The sequence below is a fragment of the Coturnix japonica genome, chromosome 14 (genome assembly GCF_001577835.2).
Source record: "Coturnix japonica isolate 7356 chromosome 14, Coturnix japonica 2.1, whole genome shotgun sequence".
NCBI classification, from domain to species: domain Eukaryota; kingdom Metazoa; phylum Chordata; class Aves; order Galliformes; family Phasianidae; genus Coturnix; species Coturnix japonica.
This window is the reverse complement of record NC_029529.1, coordinates 6,768,181-6,783,964: the sequence shown is the minus strand read 5'-3', so window position 1 is coordinate 6,783,964 and position 15,784 is coordinate 6,768,181. Positions and strand designations below refer to the sequence as shown.

Here is a 15,784-nt window from a genome sequence, read left to right as displayed (position 1 = left end):
ACAGGGTGAGAACAGGCAGCACAAAGCTTGGACTGCAGCAGGGCAGTGCTGCCCCACCAGCCTGCACACAGCTGTGCAGCCCCAGCCTTACCTGAGGTGTAAGGTTTTTTAGAACAAGCCAATTTGTTATTCTCCCTGAGCTGCTCTCACCCCAGCTTGAACCTAAATGAGGAAAATAAAGCAGTAAGTGCCTTGTCATACTGAACACAAAGGCATTAGGAGAAGTGCACAAGAAGCTGCGTGGCAACTGACAGGAGCACTGATGAATAAGAAAGAACTGTCATCAGATAATTGCAACTAAAAAAAAAAATAACCCACACATTAAGTGTATTTGTTTCCACTCATTGCAAGCTAAGAATAGCTGTGAAGCCTGGCTAAGGATTCCCCATACTACATACCACGATCTGGCTCGTTACTATATGAGCCACTCTAGAAGCAATGCTTATCAGGCAACTACTCAGCTGCAGAGATGTCAAACTCAGCAAGGCCTTGGTGAGATGTTTCATACACAAGCAGAAATAACACTACTGCCACTCACATTCCTGCTGCACGCAATGGCTAAATACAACAATGCAGCCCTAAAACCAATTTTGCCTGCTGGATTTTCAGCAATGCAGTTTAGGAGATACAAACCTGTTTATGCTTTTGGCAAGACAAATGGTATGAGGTACCAGCTGATACTGACAAATTATGTAGCTTACTAATAAAAACCATAATCATCCTTACCAGGGGTATATCTGGCATCAGAATTTCCCCATCCTCCACCCAAACGAAGGGAATTATCCCAAGTGGACAAAGGTGGTTTCTGGCCTGTTAGCCCTGGAGGTGGGCGGGACGGAGCAGTGATGCTTTTAGGTGGCAAAGGGACCTTCCACAGCTCATGAGCCAGAGAGGTGTTAGTGACTGATCCAGGAGACCATGTTGATTTGGAATCACTGTTTCTGGCTACTAGGAGACAAAGACAACAAGAAATCAATACTCTGCAGCACTTGCACCAGTCTACAAATAAATGCTGTTAAAGGAGAGTAAAATAAGGGTTTGAGTTACCACTCAGATGAGACCCCACACCTAATTTTTACTGACAACGCAGTACTTCACTGAAGCACAGGAAAGGCACAAAATGTCTGCTCAGAGCAATACAAGACGATGTTACCTGAAGTGCTTTGTGCTGTACTGCTGAGGGAAACATTGTAGTTGGAGGCACGAATGGATGACCAGGCACTAGTTGAAGGCAGCGTGGTGTTCAAAGATGAGGATGACCCTATAATAAAAATACAAATCTGTCACAGGACAGCGTGTCAACATTGCAAAAACATTAACAGACTGAACACATCTGCAGAGTCAAACATGATCTTCTCCACTCTTCTTAGCCCTCATTCATAACCAAAGGCAAGTGGTGGCAAGCATATTTGACATCAGGAAGCACCCTACACTCACCACAAGCAAAGCTCATTCCATTACTGCAGTGGCTAGACTGCCTGCTTCCCAATACACTGCCTGTCTGTGCTCAGGAGGATTACATCAGAATGCACATCAGTTGTACTCACTCACTCTTAACTGCATTCTTGGAATATCTGCTGCATTGCATCAAGCAACAGTGTCTGATCCAAAGATGAGCTTTCAGTCATGAAATCCACAATACAACAGATAAACAAGATGAGAAAGTACCAAACAGATTTTCAAATAAACCACTGCTCTATGCGACAGCAAACAGACTAATGCACAACTCACTGCCAAATGCACCCCCCGAACGTACCACTGTTCCTGTCCCTGAGGTGGTCAACTTCCCGCACAGTATTAATTGAAAGATTGTTTATGACACTGCCAGGAGTGACGTAAGGGTCAGTTTCAGGGTCGATGTTTGGATAACCTTTCCATGGCTCACCAGGACGAAATTCTAGGAACAGAGATTCAGAAAAGAAGATTTTGTGTTGCTTTTTTCCCCCCCCATTGGTATATATATATATACACACACTTAAATCAGGAGGTATAGATGTATTGTTAAGACAGCTAAGTAGATAACTTAAAATCCACGACCTTTTAAGTACTTAATTTACTTCTGTTAGTCTTCACTTTCTTAATCTCTAGTTTTACCAGGGTAAAATTTGCAAGCAGGGACATATATTTCTCTGTGCCATCAAAATACTGCTCTCAATTTCTATCAGGTAAAATACAGCACATCCTTCATAGCTTACTGTATATTGTTTTTGTGACCCTCCACACGTAACAGCCAAGGGATGTGGAAGAATGCTGACCACTAAGAACCATGCAAGTGGTGGCACCGCATACCTGGTGGCCAGTTAACACTGCTAGAGCCATTAGGCGATTTGGCACGGGGCCAGCCATCCCCAATTGATCCAGGAGGACTGGCTGGTGAAGTACTGCTGTTCATAAAGTCATATGGAACAAACGGAGAATCTTCCAGCCTAAAACCACTTGAAATAGCACCTACGTTAAAAAATAAAAATAAAAATAAGGTTATATTTTCTATAGACAATTCTGGGTATAAATCGCACGCATGTAAAATAAAAACAAGCCCAGGTAAAGCAGTCATAAAATACATGCCAGCATACTGCTCTCTTATGGCGTTCAATGACACAGGAAGTCATAGAAGTGCATATAATCTAAAATGGAAGGTCTCTGAGGAACTCAGCAGAAAACCTGAAGAATACAACCCCATGCAATCATCTCTAAACCAGCACGTCTATAAATTTAACCAAAATATCAGTTCAAGAGGTTAAAACCAAGATGTAAGACTCCAGTTGGATAACAAATAGAGCAAATATACTCTCTGTGATGAGAATGCTCCTGAAGAAGCACCTACTAAGTCCGAAATGACCTTTAACTACTGGAAAGCTCTTAAGTTTTGCTCATATTTCATAAGGAAAAGAAAAAAGTTACCAGCAACTGAGCAAGAAAGAAAAGCAGCATTCACAGTTCTGGGCAAATCCTGTCAGAACTTTGAAGTTATACAGCAAAAAAAGCTGTATTTGACAGTTTTGGAGGAATATGCAACTGTCACTGTTGATTTAGTGCAATAGAGCTCAAAAGATCAAATTTGCAACACTGTTGAGAAAACATTAAAGCAACATCAACACTTCAGACTTCCATGGGTAATAATGAGCTGAAGTTTAGAGCAAGCAAGTGCAGCAGCGGGATGTCCCCACTACATGCTTCAGGCAGCAAACTATTCCACAGCATTAAAGCAGCTGACAAATCTAAAAATATCCAAACAATCTGAACAGTAACAGGAGACTGGAGACATTTTTAACTATCTTTAGACATAGAACCTTTGTGCTACAGAATCAAATTTTAACTGGATGAAATTTCAAGCAACCGCAACAGTTGAAACATTATGTGAATCCCTGATCGCTGGAATGAGATATCACAGAACCAGAGAACAGCTTAGGTTGGAAGGCACCATCTGGTTCCAAGCCCTCTGCCATGGGCAGGACCACCACCCATCAGATCAGCTAGCTAGGGCCCATCCAGCCTGGCCTCAAATGCCTCCAGAGATGGCATCACAGTGGGGCAGGGGTTGGGGTGTAGATGGAAAAATCTAAAGCTGGTTTTATAAATGTATGAAGACTTCCAACTCAGATTAAGGTAAAGCTAGTAGCAACAGGCATGCTGAAAGTCTTAAAGGAATCCTGCACAATATTCCTACTAGTCTCATCATAAGACTTCTGTAAGTTAAAATTCTAAGAAAGCTGTGGGCTGCTGTACAAGACAAGCAGCAAGTTTAGCACAGACAATACTGACAGCTGCAGCAACACAAGTATTACAAGTACAAGCATAAATACAGCAAACCTGAATCTTACACACAGAACTTGAAATTCTGAGGTGACAGGTCAGACGCTATTTAAAGATGTACTTAACATACCATGTTTGCTGGAGTTTTGCTCTAAAGATGTGTTCACAGAAATGCTGTCTACTGTAGTCCATTTCCTCAATCGAGATTGTGGTGGCTCTTTAATACTGCTCATATCCATGTTTACATTCAAGTTTGAGTTCATTCCTAAAAGATACACACAACTTATGAAAGACAGACTGAATGCCTTTATTGTGGTAATTACCATTACTGTTCTAATCAACATTTATGAGCATATTACGACAGTTCTTTCATGCTTCCAAGTCTGTGTGAGAAACATCCATTTAAGTAGCACTTGATGCAGTGAACTTACTACAGACAGAAGCTAAGCTAAGCAATGCAAAGCACTCTGAAGTTCACAGCTGATGTCTTCATGCAGAAGTGTCAGTGGAAGAAGCCATTGTGGAAGAGAAACTAAAATGTAAACATCTAAAGAAGTGTGGCATTTTAGTACCAGTGTAGCACTGGTGTAACAGCTGAACTCAAGGACTGTACCTTGAAGAACTACGCTCAGCTCTAAGACAGACCCCTTTCCCAGCAGAAAGGTGTGACAGTACATCCCTATTCAGCAAAAGTTACATACTGGAACTTGCAGTTAGACCCTCAACCCCATTCTTATTCAGGATTTATTATTCAAAATACTTAATTCTGTAAAGGAATTAGAACTTGACTGCAGCACTGGTCAACTGGAGAGAAACACCACACACACAACCCCCCCAGGTCTCTGCTGCTGCTGGGTCTGGTCAACTTTGACCAATTCAGTCATCCAGAACATGCATGGGGCTTCCTGCTCTCATTGCTAAATCTCCTGGTGCTGACAGTAGAACATGGAGAAAATAAAACAGCACAAAATTTTCCAGAACACAGTTTGGCAACTTCTGCTCCTTCTCCCATAGCTCTGAGTATCCTCCAAGTGCATAAAAACTCCTCTTGATTCTAATTCTCCACAGGGGTGTGAAGAAATTCCAGCAACTTATTTCTTCCCTAAAGCCATTTAACTGTGGACTGAGTGTGACTCCACCTGCTTCTCTGACTACACAGTACTACACCAAAGAGATCCCAAAGCATTAATATATACTGCAGGTTACTGAAATGTAGCAATGATTGAGGTGAGAAAGCAGCTGCTTAATGATATTAAATGGCATTTCAAATGAAGTAATTCCACATCTAGTGGAAACAACAAGAAACTAATACAGACAGGATGCAAATACTTGGTATGAAGTTTGGCAAGAAAGTTCAATATTCCTTTTATTAGAACTAACAGTGCCTCTAATAGCAAAGCAAACTTCATGTCTCTTGCCTTGCCCTTTGGATGAATGCAGTAGTTAATTTTGATGCCAATCAGCAGCAGCAACCATTAAATAACAGCCTGGACTTAAGCAAAATTCCAATGTGCCACATGCACTGCAACAGCACAGCTTGCACCGGCTCCCTGGCTCTGTAACACCTCACCTACAAGCACAAGGATTTTAGCAGTAGTCTCAATTAAACAAAAGTTTTCCATGAAAGGCAATGAGAATGCAAAGGAAATCAGCTCAGCAGAAAAGGCAGGATTGAAAGAACACAGAAGAAAAGCAAAGTAAAAAGGAGGAACAAAAATAGAGGTAAAAACCAGGGGTAAATGGTATACAGTTGTATTAAGATAGCATTTAAAAGGGACCTAAAATAAGGAGAAAATATACAAGCCTGGAATTTCTGAAGTAGAAATTGGACTGAAGCCTGGAAACGTAGGGAGAAAGAAACAGGAGATACTTGCATTTATAAATGGTCAGACATTTTGTCTGGAATGAGACAACCACTCTTTAAAAAACACAAAACTAAAAGCTTCCTCTTCTGGACAAAACAACTAGAAGAGAAATTCATTTCTTTGTTTTACCCATATGATTCCAGATTAATTGAAAACTCCCTTTAAATTCAAAGAAATGTGACCGCTTCAATGGGTTCTTTGTATAGATTCTACTTTCCTAACGTTCTTTAGCTTCAGGATATGTGACTGCAAAATGACTTTGTGTTATCTTTGAGATCTGTAGGATAAGCAAGAAGTAAAAGGGAACAGACGTACTATCAAAATGGAAGACATTTTGCACTGAAATATTGATAATCATTTCTGGGAATAAGCAGACTTGTGGAAAAAGCTATTTGGTGAACAAAAGTAACTGGCTGACTCCCATTAACAACTACTACTAGAGTTAAAACTGTACATACTAACAGGATTACAACCACTATTGTTTTCAGAGGAAAACTGCAGGCAAGATCAAAAGAAAGGCTGTGTGCCCTTTGTTACATAAATATCGACTGTATGAAGTTCGCATGAAAAAACTCACCTATAGGGAAGCTGCTGAATGAATTTATTGGTGATGGCCCTTTTTGTAGCTCAGGAGTAGCGTGGGGGATGACATTCTCAAGGAAAGATTTCATGGAGGGTTGATGGAGTGACTGCTGTTGAGAGGGTGGAGTCTGCTGCTTCATTAACAGGTTTGGATCAAGCTGACGGGACTGTTGCATCATCTGTTGCTGCATACTAATAGATCGACCCTTCAAAAAAAACAACACAAAGCAGTTACATTATCAGTAGTCAAAAGCTCTTCTACACTTAAAGATAATAAATCAATCTTTGTTTCGTGCATGTTAGCACAGCAAAAACCCAGCGTTAAGCTAAGCATATTCCTTTAAAGCTTGTCAAAACCCAATTCCTTGTTGCACGTTTTTATACAACTTATAACTAGAAACGCAGCTCAAGATCAAAGCCAGTTTTAAAAAGTTGTTTGAGAAGTTAATAATAAAAGTATTTACCTGCTGCTCCTGCTGCTGACGACCACCAGAAGGCATGCTTCTTTGATTCTGCACTTTTTGCTGCTGAGCCAACAACCGCTAGGAGACAGTGTTTTGGTGTTGTTTGTTTGTTTTAGAGAAACGTACAGTTGAGGTAATTTTCTACTTGCATGTTCAAACAGAACACAGAGCATCTACCTTTTTTAGCTTACCTGTAACTGGGAGATCTGAGAAAGCTGGTTTAACTGGGACAGTTGATTCAACATGGCTACCTGTTGTGGGCCAAAAAGTGGGCTCAGGCCACCGTTGTTTGGTGCATACTTCAGTAATGATACCGGAACCTGCAGAACGGACCAGCACAATCAGTGACACTGATGTATGAAGTATGCACAAGTAGTTATACTAACCATGGGATATTACAATCTCAGGTTAACAGTTGCCCATTTTCTGATACACCAATCAGGACGAGTAAGTTTCCAAACATTTACAGAATAGACATCAGCCACACCAGTAAATAGAAAATTCTTCTGAAGCAGCATTTTGTTAGCTTATACGTAGAATGTTCCAAGTACTTAGTTACCTGAGGGGATAGTAATGGAGGAGGCACTTGAGCACGTGGATTAGGCTGAGATGAATTAAGAGGTTGTGCTGGAGGCTGCTGCATGCTCCTGGGCTGTGCTGCTATATTACCAACACCAAACACACTGGGATTGCCATTCTGGGGAAAAAAGATGGATGGTTAGTGACAATAAACCTCTTCTGCTACTTCTCCCACCCCTACACATTTACATTATAACCAGAAAACATATTAATCACATTAGTAGCTAGGATGTTAAATTAAAAGGTATTAAATACTGTCAAGTAACATGCCAAGTATATGCACACAGCCTTACCTGTCTAACAGAATTCAAGTTTTGCATACCCAGCCCTGCCAGGGAGCCAAGGGCTTGGTTAGGTAGTGCACTATTTGAAGGGGGAAGCTTCATGTTTTGATTGGACATAAACTGCATGTTTTGGGACTCGTCTGCTACAATGCCATCCTGATTGGACGGACAAACCGATGCGCAACAACCAGCCAGCAAGCAAGCAGTAGGGAGAAACCATTGCCAGGAACAGAAGGGAAGAGTCACATGAGAGTCCAGCATCAGCAGGAAATAGGCAGAAAACAAAAGAGATCAGGTTAGTTATTTGCACTGCAAATGGGCTACAGAAAGTGCTTAGTATTATATATCAGTAAGTTAAAAAGAACAAAACATATCTTATGGATTAACAAGAAAGCACTAAGTTTCTTCTCCACCAAATGCAGAAAGCTAAGGAGTGCACAGACAATTACTTAGAATGCTGAATCAAAGAAGTTCTGAATGTCCACCAATAAGACAGCTACTAACCTTATCAAAATAAGGACTGCGATCCATGGAAGACTCTTTGGAAATCTGAGGACGAGAACCAGGGCCTTTTCCAACCACACGATTGTAATCTCCAACACCGAGGCCATGCTTATCAATCTCCATTCTCTTATCTTGCAATAACCCTAAGAGAAAGTGAGAGAGATGTGACTACGACATTGAAGGATCACATCGTTTTCCAGATACAGTCAGAATGGATTTATGCTCATGAAATACAGAATACAGCTTTCAGGCTTGGCACTAGAAAAAGAAAACATCAGTTCCATTTTAAACTTCCTGGGTTTCGCTTCAAAGGAAAGGAAACACTATGAATAGTGGCTACAGACAGCTTCAAATTGGGAATCAGAAAAGCATCAACAGTTTGCACACTTCCCCAAAAATATTCTCAGCCTGCAAAAACAAGGCAAGTATAATTGTTTAAGACAGACATTAATGTCAGCTTTTTGTTTTTTCTTTGAAGAGTCACAACAAGTGCTGTCTTGGATCTGAAGCAGTATCTTTATTACATGCCCTTCATCTGCATAAGATTTCAGAGGGTCTTTAATTTGATTCAGTTATTGTGGAGGGAATGACAACCAAACAGATGGGAACATTTTAAATACTGGTATTTACTGAAAGCTCATTGTAACATCTCACTTTCATTGTTAATGCTACTAAGCAAGCTTGGAGATCAAAATACAAGCAGTAGTAAAGCAGCGTACTTCATTGCATAATACTCCATTAATACTCCACTGCATGCACTGCAAGAGAATTGTTTCCAAGCAGATATTTCGAATTCAAATTCAAGAACTGAGATCATTTAAGCATGAGGCTTTCTATTATTTTTTTTAATATCTGAAATGCAAAGAACTCATGCAATACAGATCATGAGCCAAAAGTGAAAAAAGCAATTTGCAACTAAAATTAAGAAGTGCAGCTACAATAAACACAGTGCCACAATTATTTTTCATCACATGTCCTACTATCATATACTGCTGGCCATTGATTAAATTTAATTATCCTATTTTTCATTTGCTAGAGGAATCACAATGGCAAATGAGCTCAAAGGCTGCTCAAAAGTGATTTTTGCATTCAAGTATAAATGTATCTGAAGTAACTGTTCGGTATTAATTTACTTCTTCGAACTGAAAATGTGTTTCTAAGAATTAACCACAAGAAGCAAGTGTGGTATTCAGAACATCTGTGCCTATTTAGGGAAGCTGTCCACAAAGCAGTCTGGATACTTGTATTAAGAAAACAAAAAACCAAAACCCCACACCACATAAGCACACTTTCATGCCAGCTCTGTATGTATAAGATTAGTTTGACTTCTGGATTAACAATACTGCAGCAATCAGGTACGCAGTGTTATATGCACAAGTCTTTTTTTTTCCTGCTCTACAAGAGTATTATTTAAGGAAATATTATATATACATGCAAATACACAAATAAATAAAAGAAATCACAATATATACTTATGCAAACTGATATATTTAAGCTAACAGATTGGAAAGCTGTAAAATCTAATTATGTTTTCTTCTTACCTCCAGACAAGTCCATCTTATTGCTCTGTATGGTTTCTTCTGGTGATTCTCTCTGAAGTAATAAAATGAATCAATTATTTAATAATAATCTTTTTAGAAGCTAAAACAAAGAGATTCATATATATTATAACAATTCAGACCTGCAGGAAAAAAAACATCAAGATAATTGGGCTCTATCTTAAAGCATTTTGTCCCTTTGATATCCCCACTGAAAACAGGTGTATTTACCAACATCCACACGTAACTAACTAGAGCAGCAGACTACTGGATGAATAACTGGTAGTGTTTACAACAATGCCTTTCTTCGTAAGTAAGTCTTTTTATACTGAGAATGTACAAAGAAAAAAAGGGATGAGCGACAGAGGAGATAAATAGAAGTAAAAAGGAAAATACGATGAAAATGGGCTTCAGACAATCAAGTATTTTCATCTTTGTGCATTACAACTAACACTCTAAAAAGGCAATGCTGACAGGAAAGGTGTAATACTTACTGAAAAACTGAGATTTGTGAATTGCTTAATGAATGGATTGATCCATGCTTCATCTTGCTTATTTCCACCTTTCATTATTCCCTGAAAAACAGAAAGGAATTCCCATGATACTCAGAAGATATTTACCACCCACTGCTTAAATTAAACCGTAAAACATTATGAAGATGAAAGCTCTATGGTACTCCATTCAGCACAGCAACCCGTTCTTAGTTTTCAGGAATGACAACAGTGCAAAAACCCTGACACAACCTCCTGAGGAAACCATTTTACACAGTGAGAAGAAATAATTCTCAGGAGCCTCATAAGTTTTTCTTTCTTTCCATTGCCAACTTGCACCTGTGTGTGGACTTGACATCTCACAAGTCACAATTACCTTTGTGGGCATTTTCTTCATATAGGGTGGCCAGTTCAAAGACGTGTTAGCTTCTTGTGAAGAACTGCTGTTCCACATTCCAATCTCTACATCCTCTTCTTCCTCCCAGCTGGTCTGACGACTGCCTGTCAATGGCATATCGTCTCCACACCAACTATCTTGCATAGATTTAGGCCCTGGTTGTAAAAACAAACCAAAACAAAACCCCAACACGTCAACACTTAAAACCACAAAAATCTCCACTCAAATCAGCTACTAAAACCTGAAGTAGTTTCTTTAATCATGCCCAGTGTCAGATCAGTAATGGCATGGTAGTAAAGGAAAACACACACCAATGAGTAGCTACTCCAGTACAAAAAAAACCATCAGTTTGCATTGGCTGCCCTTAACACAGACAGAAATGAGCTTATTTCAAATTAAAGCCTCCAAAAAAGATAAGCATTTCACCTTCAGTATTGTTACTCAAAGACAGTGCAAAAGCACTCACCGGGTTTATTTGGAGCCTGTTGACCAAGAGAAGCGTTTCCCCAGCCAGAGGTGCCTCCTGCATCGCTGATGGGTTCTCCCCAGCTAGTACCAGTATCCATGGGCTTACCCCACGCTGAAGTTCCATTATCTACAGTAGTGGCTGGAGTAGAAGGCTCTCCCCAACCTTTTTAAAGCAGTATGAGTTACTGACATGTTTTTTTTAAAACAGGATTTTAAAAGCCACTTTAAAGAATCAAGTGCTTTGCCTTTTCAAAGCCATAGCATACAGTAAAGAGCTTATTAGTAAACATTTGCATTTTGCATGAAGGTCATTATTAAAACTGTAAACTGTTCCATTAAAAAGAAGCAAAAATACAAATTTCATATATAAAGAATTACACTGAGAACAGACATCTCTAAAATACTAAGTTCCTAAGGGCTGCTCCTTGTGTTTAAGCTACTCCTCTTTGCAGCTGCAAAAAGACAGCACAAAGCACTTTGCATGTACTGCAAAGACACATCCACAACTATTTACTGCTCCCAAAACTACAAGCCTGCAAATTCTGATCTTTGGTGCATATAAAATAATCATGTTTCACTCTGCCTGGTAGCAGCCCAACTCGGTTTGGTATTTGGGTGTTTTCTTTGTTTTTTTTTTGTTTTGTTTTTTTGATTATTTGGCAACATTAAGTTGTAGCTTTTAGAATCAAATGAAGAAAAACACTATTCCCTAGATATATCTATCTATATATTTATATGCATTTAGCACTCACCCTTTGTTCCCACACCCCAGGATTTCAACAGAGCTGTCTAGTCTACGTTACTGAAACTATTTAAAATGAGAACAGATCTTCCAATTTGTATAAAAATATCAAAGCATCTACCTGCATTCTCCTTTAATTATAATACTGATAATAAAAAGGTACTTCTGTTGCCACCTCCGCCTCTCCACATTGAATCTAAAATATGTTACATGAAACAAGTAGAAGAGAAACGTTTTACAACTAAACAAAAGCACAAGCTTGTGTAAAGTCAAGTCTTACCAGAACCCGAACTGCTCTCCTTGCTAGACATGGCACTTGAAGACAGTAGCTGCTGATGTACCTGTGCTTGCTGGTCTGAACTGCTGCTACTGTTTGGGACATTTTTATTCCACATATTCACATTTTTGTAGTTGTATTTGCTTGGATCACCCCAAGCAGAAGTTCCATCATCAATTTCCATTTTGCGGCGTATTGATTCAGGGGATGGCTCCTCCCAGCCAGTGGGTTCCTCCTCCTTCGCTGGGGCTGGAATCGGTCCCCCCAGCCAGCCTGAGCCTGGCGGTTTATTGGCGGCAGACGGTGCTCCCCAAGATCCAACATCTTGTTTGTTCCATTCTGGAGAGTTGATTGGCTTTGATGAATCCCCCCAACCTTGAGGCTGACTGGATTTAGGAGGGTCTCCCCAGCTCTGGTTCTGATTAGACTTTGCAGGCTCATCCCATCCTGAAGAATTATTTGGGTTTGTATTATTACTACCTCCCCAAGTAACAGAATTTGATTTACCTGGCTCGTTCCAACCAGATACTGATCTGTCACTGTCGCTACCTCCTGAACTGGATTTCTTTGTCTCACCCCAATGGTTACTTCTTGAATTTTCACCCCAGCTGTCGCTGGCAGAAACAGCCCAACCCTGGCTGGCCTTTTGTCCTTCTACCCATCCCTGTTTCATCTTCTGTGTGTCATTCCAAGATGACTTGTCTTCTTTGCCACTTCCCCATGATTGATTGCTCTTGACCATTACTGTAGCAGCAGAATCCTCTTCCCACCCCCCTTGGCTATTTGACCCTTTGGAGTCTCCCCACCTTGTAGCAGACTTTGGATCTCCCCACCCTGATACAGATGAGGTATCATTATTATTAGGGCTAGGTCTATCCACACATCCCCCTGAGCTAGAAGTCTGTGTCACAGAGCCTCCCCAGGCCTCTGTCCCATTGTCAGTTTTTCTTTCACCTCTTGGTGATGTTTCGGTATCCCAGGCAGTGTTCTGTTTGATCGGAGTCTGTCCCCAGCCAGAATTGGAAAGGACACGTGGATCTAAGTCAGTTCTATTTACTATGCTTTGGAGTAATGCATGCTGGTCAACTTTTCTTCTCTCTCGATTCTGTCCTTCTGTAGCTACTCTATCTTCATGGCATCCAGTGCTCTCTGTACTACCTTCACCGTCCCCTGTACCTGTTTTGGCCCACGCGCTATTCTGCTCAGTTATCTGAGACACAGCAGAACTCTGGCTGTTAAGCTCATCCTCTTCAGTAGATTTCCATCCATTTGTAAACTTCCTGGTATTTCCATTTACACTTTCATTGGAATGCTGATTACTAGGCAGTTTACTCCATTCACCATTTGAAATATTAGTGCCAGTGTTTTGTGCAGGGTTGCCCCATCCTCTTCTACTTCCGCCAGCACTTGCGCCATTTCCACTTCCCCATGGCATATTCTGGGAGCTGACTGCCCCTGCTTCCCACACCCCTCCTCCTTTATTCCCGTTGATTTGAAAGTTAGTGCTGCCAGGCCCACTAATGCCTGACTGCATTAGAGTTGCATTCACAGTGTCACCATTAGCTTGGCTGTTTGGGCCTGAACATTTGTCTCCAGAGTAATTAGAACCATAGGCACCCCATGTAGTACCATAAGATCCACCATTTTTCGCCTCACCATTGCTAAGGTGAGAAATGGAAGTGCCATTTGTAACTGGAGAGGCCTGAATCTGAGAATGATTCATTGTGCTCACACGCCAGGCCCCGTGCCCTGTATTATTAGGCAGTTCGTTAATCTGCGCTGAACCAGCAGAGTTTGGTAAACTAGAGGTCATAAAGTTAGTAGTGTTATTTGGTCCATTCATTTCAGTGTTAAGGTTTTGAGGTTGCCCACTGAATGAAACCTTCCTTGTACCATTTACTTCAGAATCACAATTTTCCTGAAGGCTTCCCCAGGAACCATGGGCTGAACCACCCACTTTAGAGCTAATACTCTGACTGTTAGATATCTGACCTATGGTACTGCACTGAATATTTGTGCCAGAATTACCACTCCCTACAGACCCTTTCAGGGCATGTCCATTGTTCTCCAATACAGGCCAGGCACCATGGTTGCCATTTGAATTCAAAGTGCTTGGATTTAACCCTCCATTTGATGAAGAGTTTATGGTGCCCCAAGCATTCATTCTATTGTTGCTACTTTCAGATTTGCTGTCAGGAGCATCCACAGAAACTTGACATGTGCTTATTATGGTCCCATGGGATAAACCCCATGGCCCATTAATACTTCCATTGCCCACATTATTGCTGTTGCTACCAACCACAAACTTATTTTGAGAACCATGTCCGATGCCATTTCGAATGCCATCACTTTCACCACCTGTGCTCCCTGAAGCCATTATAATGAGGTTTCTCTCTGACCCAGAGCTAGAGGCAGAGTCAGTGTCCATACATTCTGATGTCAACTCTGGGTCACTGCCAGTGATTGATGGCCATGCTTCTTTGTCAGAGCCGTCTACAATAACTTTATCCCAGTTTGTGCTGGAGTCACTATTTGAAGAGACTGGTCCCCAGTGAGAATTTTCATAATGGGATCCTAGACCACTGTGGTTCAGATCTAAAGAGAAGAAGGAAAGTCCAAGACCATTATTATAAACACAGTATTATTACTGCATTAAACAGAAGAAAAACAATGTACAAAGACACCAAGTCAAGAATTATTTTGCTTGTTTTAACACCACTCACTGAAAACTACAGAGAAAACTTTACAGCACACCTGCTCAGAACATCACCCTATGCATAACCTAGAACAATTCTCATCAAATGCACGAAGCAGAATTCTCACAAAAAGCACGACTAAACTGTTCTTTTTTTTTCCCCCAAATAGTGCTGCTTTTGTTTTCTTCTAATACTCTGTACCAATAGATAGAAAATTCTTTATGAAAAATGTGTTTTAATTCAAAGATTCTGAAAGGCAGTAATCTAAACTGGATATTACACTGACCTAGCAATAGCAAATGCTGTGTGACAATAGCTGCAGAAACACACACCATTAAAAAATATTATGCGTGTTTTCTCAGGTACAAATTAATTCTTTTATACAACAACAACCCGACACAAAAGTCACAATGCCGATCTAAAGTTCTGCTGCTGTAGGAACACACATATAGTGCAGCAATTGAACTACTACTTCTCATTGTCAGTGATGTAAGAACTACCATTTCTTTTTTAATTAATAGGACGATTATGTCCAGGAGTCGGGAAGAGATACATCTCAATAGACTTACAAATATTTCATGGTTAAGTACACATATCATGAAGTATTTGCTATGAAATTAAGTGCTGTCTATTTTCATTTCATATTTCTAAAGCTTTATTGCAGAGATTTGTCTCTCCCCCCCCCCAAATTGTTAAATCTAAGCACAGACAAATGCACCACAACATGAAACTACAGAAGTACGAGGCATACAGAAATACTGTAGGAAGATGGCAACAAAACACAAATACAACACCTGCCAGTGCAGTTTACTTATCATTTCCCTGAACTAAAACAACATATGCTCAGTTGCTGTATATGTAGCAAGTCACCTGTCTGCTCAATAAAATCATCCCTTTTGTTTTTAAAAATCTGCTTTTCTAAAAGCAATGCTGGGGTGTTTTTTTTGTGCCTTTCCTTAGAATATGGTAAATGCATGTGTCTAAAGAAAATCCCTGTTAGTATTCATTCTCAATGGATTTTTACAGTACATGCCTTACATCTGTCTAGAGAAGGCTACTCATGCTGACTGAATGCCTTTATGAAGCTGGACCTGTCCCTGCTAAGACAGAGCTAACAATAACAAAATGCTACGGGCATCCATCC

At 40.4% G+C, this 15,784-nt stretch overlaps 1 protein-coding gene across 7 annotated transcripts in view; it reads right to left on the bottom strand.

Moving 5' to 3' along the window:
• TNRC6A (trinucleotide repeat containing adaptor 6A) overlaps positions 1-15,784 on the bottom strand; it is a 57,286-nt gene that overhangs the window by 1,336 nt on the left and 40,166 nt on the right. For 4 of the 7 annotated variants that reach the window (XM_015876748.2, XM_032447647.1, XM_015876746.2 and 1 more), the window contains 18 exons: positions 11,948-14,539; positions 10,924-11,088; positions 10,437-10,612; positions 10,064-10,144; positions 9,573-9,624; positions 8,032-8,174; positions 7,537-7,683; positions 7,224-7,361; positions 6,856-6,984; positions 6,665-6,742; positions 6,196-6,406; positions 5,558-5,590; positions 3,884-4,018; positions 2,290-2,448; positions 1,757-1,897; positions 1,154-1,261; positions 727-948; positions 92-162 (listed from right to left, as the gene is read on the bottom strand). In XM_015876748.2, the coding sequence (XP_015732234.1) occupies positions 92-162; positions 727-948; positions 1,154-1,261; positions 1,757-1,897; positions 2,290-2,448; positions 3,884-4,018; positions 5,558-5,590; positions 6,196-6,406; positions 6,665-6,742; positions 6,856-6,984; positions 7,224-7,361; positions 7,537-7,683; positions 8,032-8,174; positions 9,573-9,624; positions 10,064-10,144; positions 10,437-10,612; positions 10,924-11,088; positions 11,948-14,539 (4,781 nt within the window). The remainder of the gene's footprint in view (positions 1-91; positions 163-726; positions 949-1,153; positions 1,262-1,756; positions 1,898-2,289; positions 2,449-3,883; positions 4,019-5,557; positions 5,591-6,195; positions 6,407-6,664; positions 6,743-6,855; positions 6,985-7,223; positions 7,362-7,536; positions 7,684-8,031; positions 8,175-9,572; positions 9,625-10,063; positions 10,145-10,436; positions 10,613-10,923; positions 11,089-11,947; positions 14,540-15,784) is intronic. The other 3 variants (XM_032447648.1, XM_032447651.1, XM_032447650.1) reach the window with 2 other exon arrangements.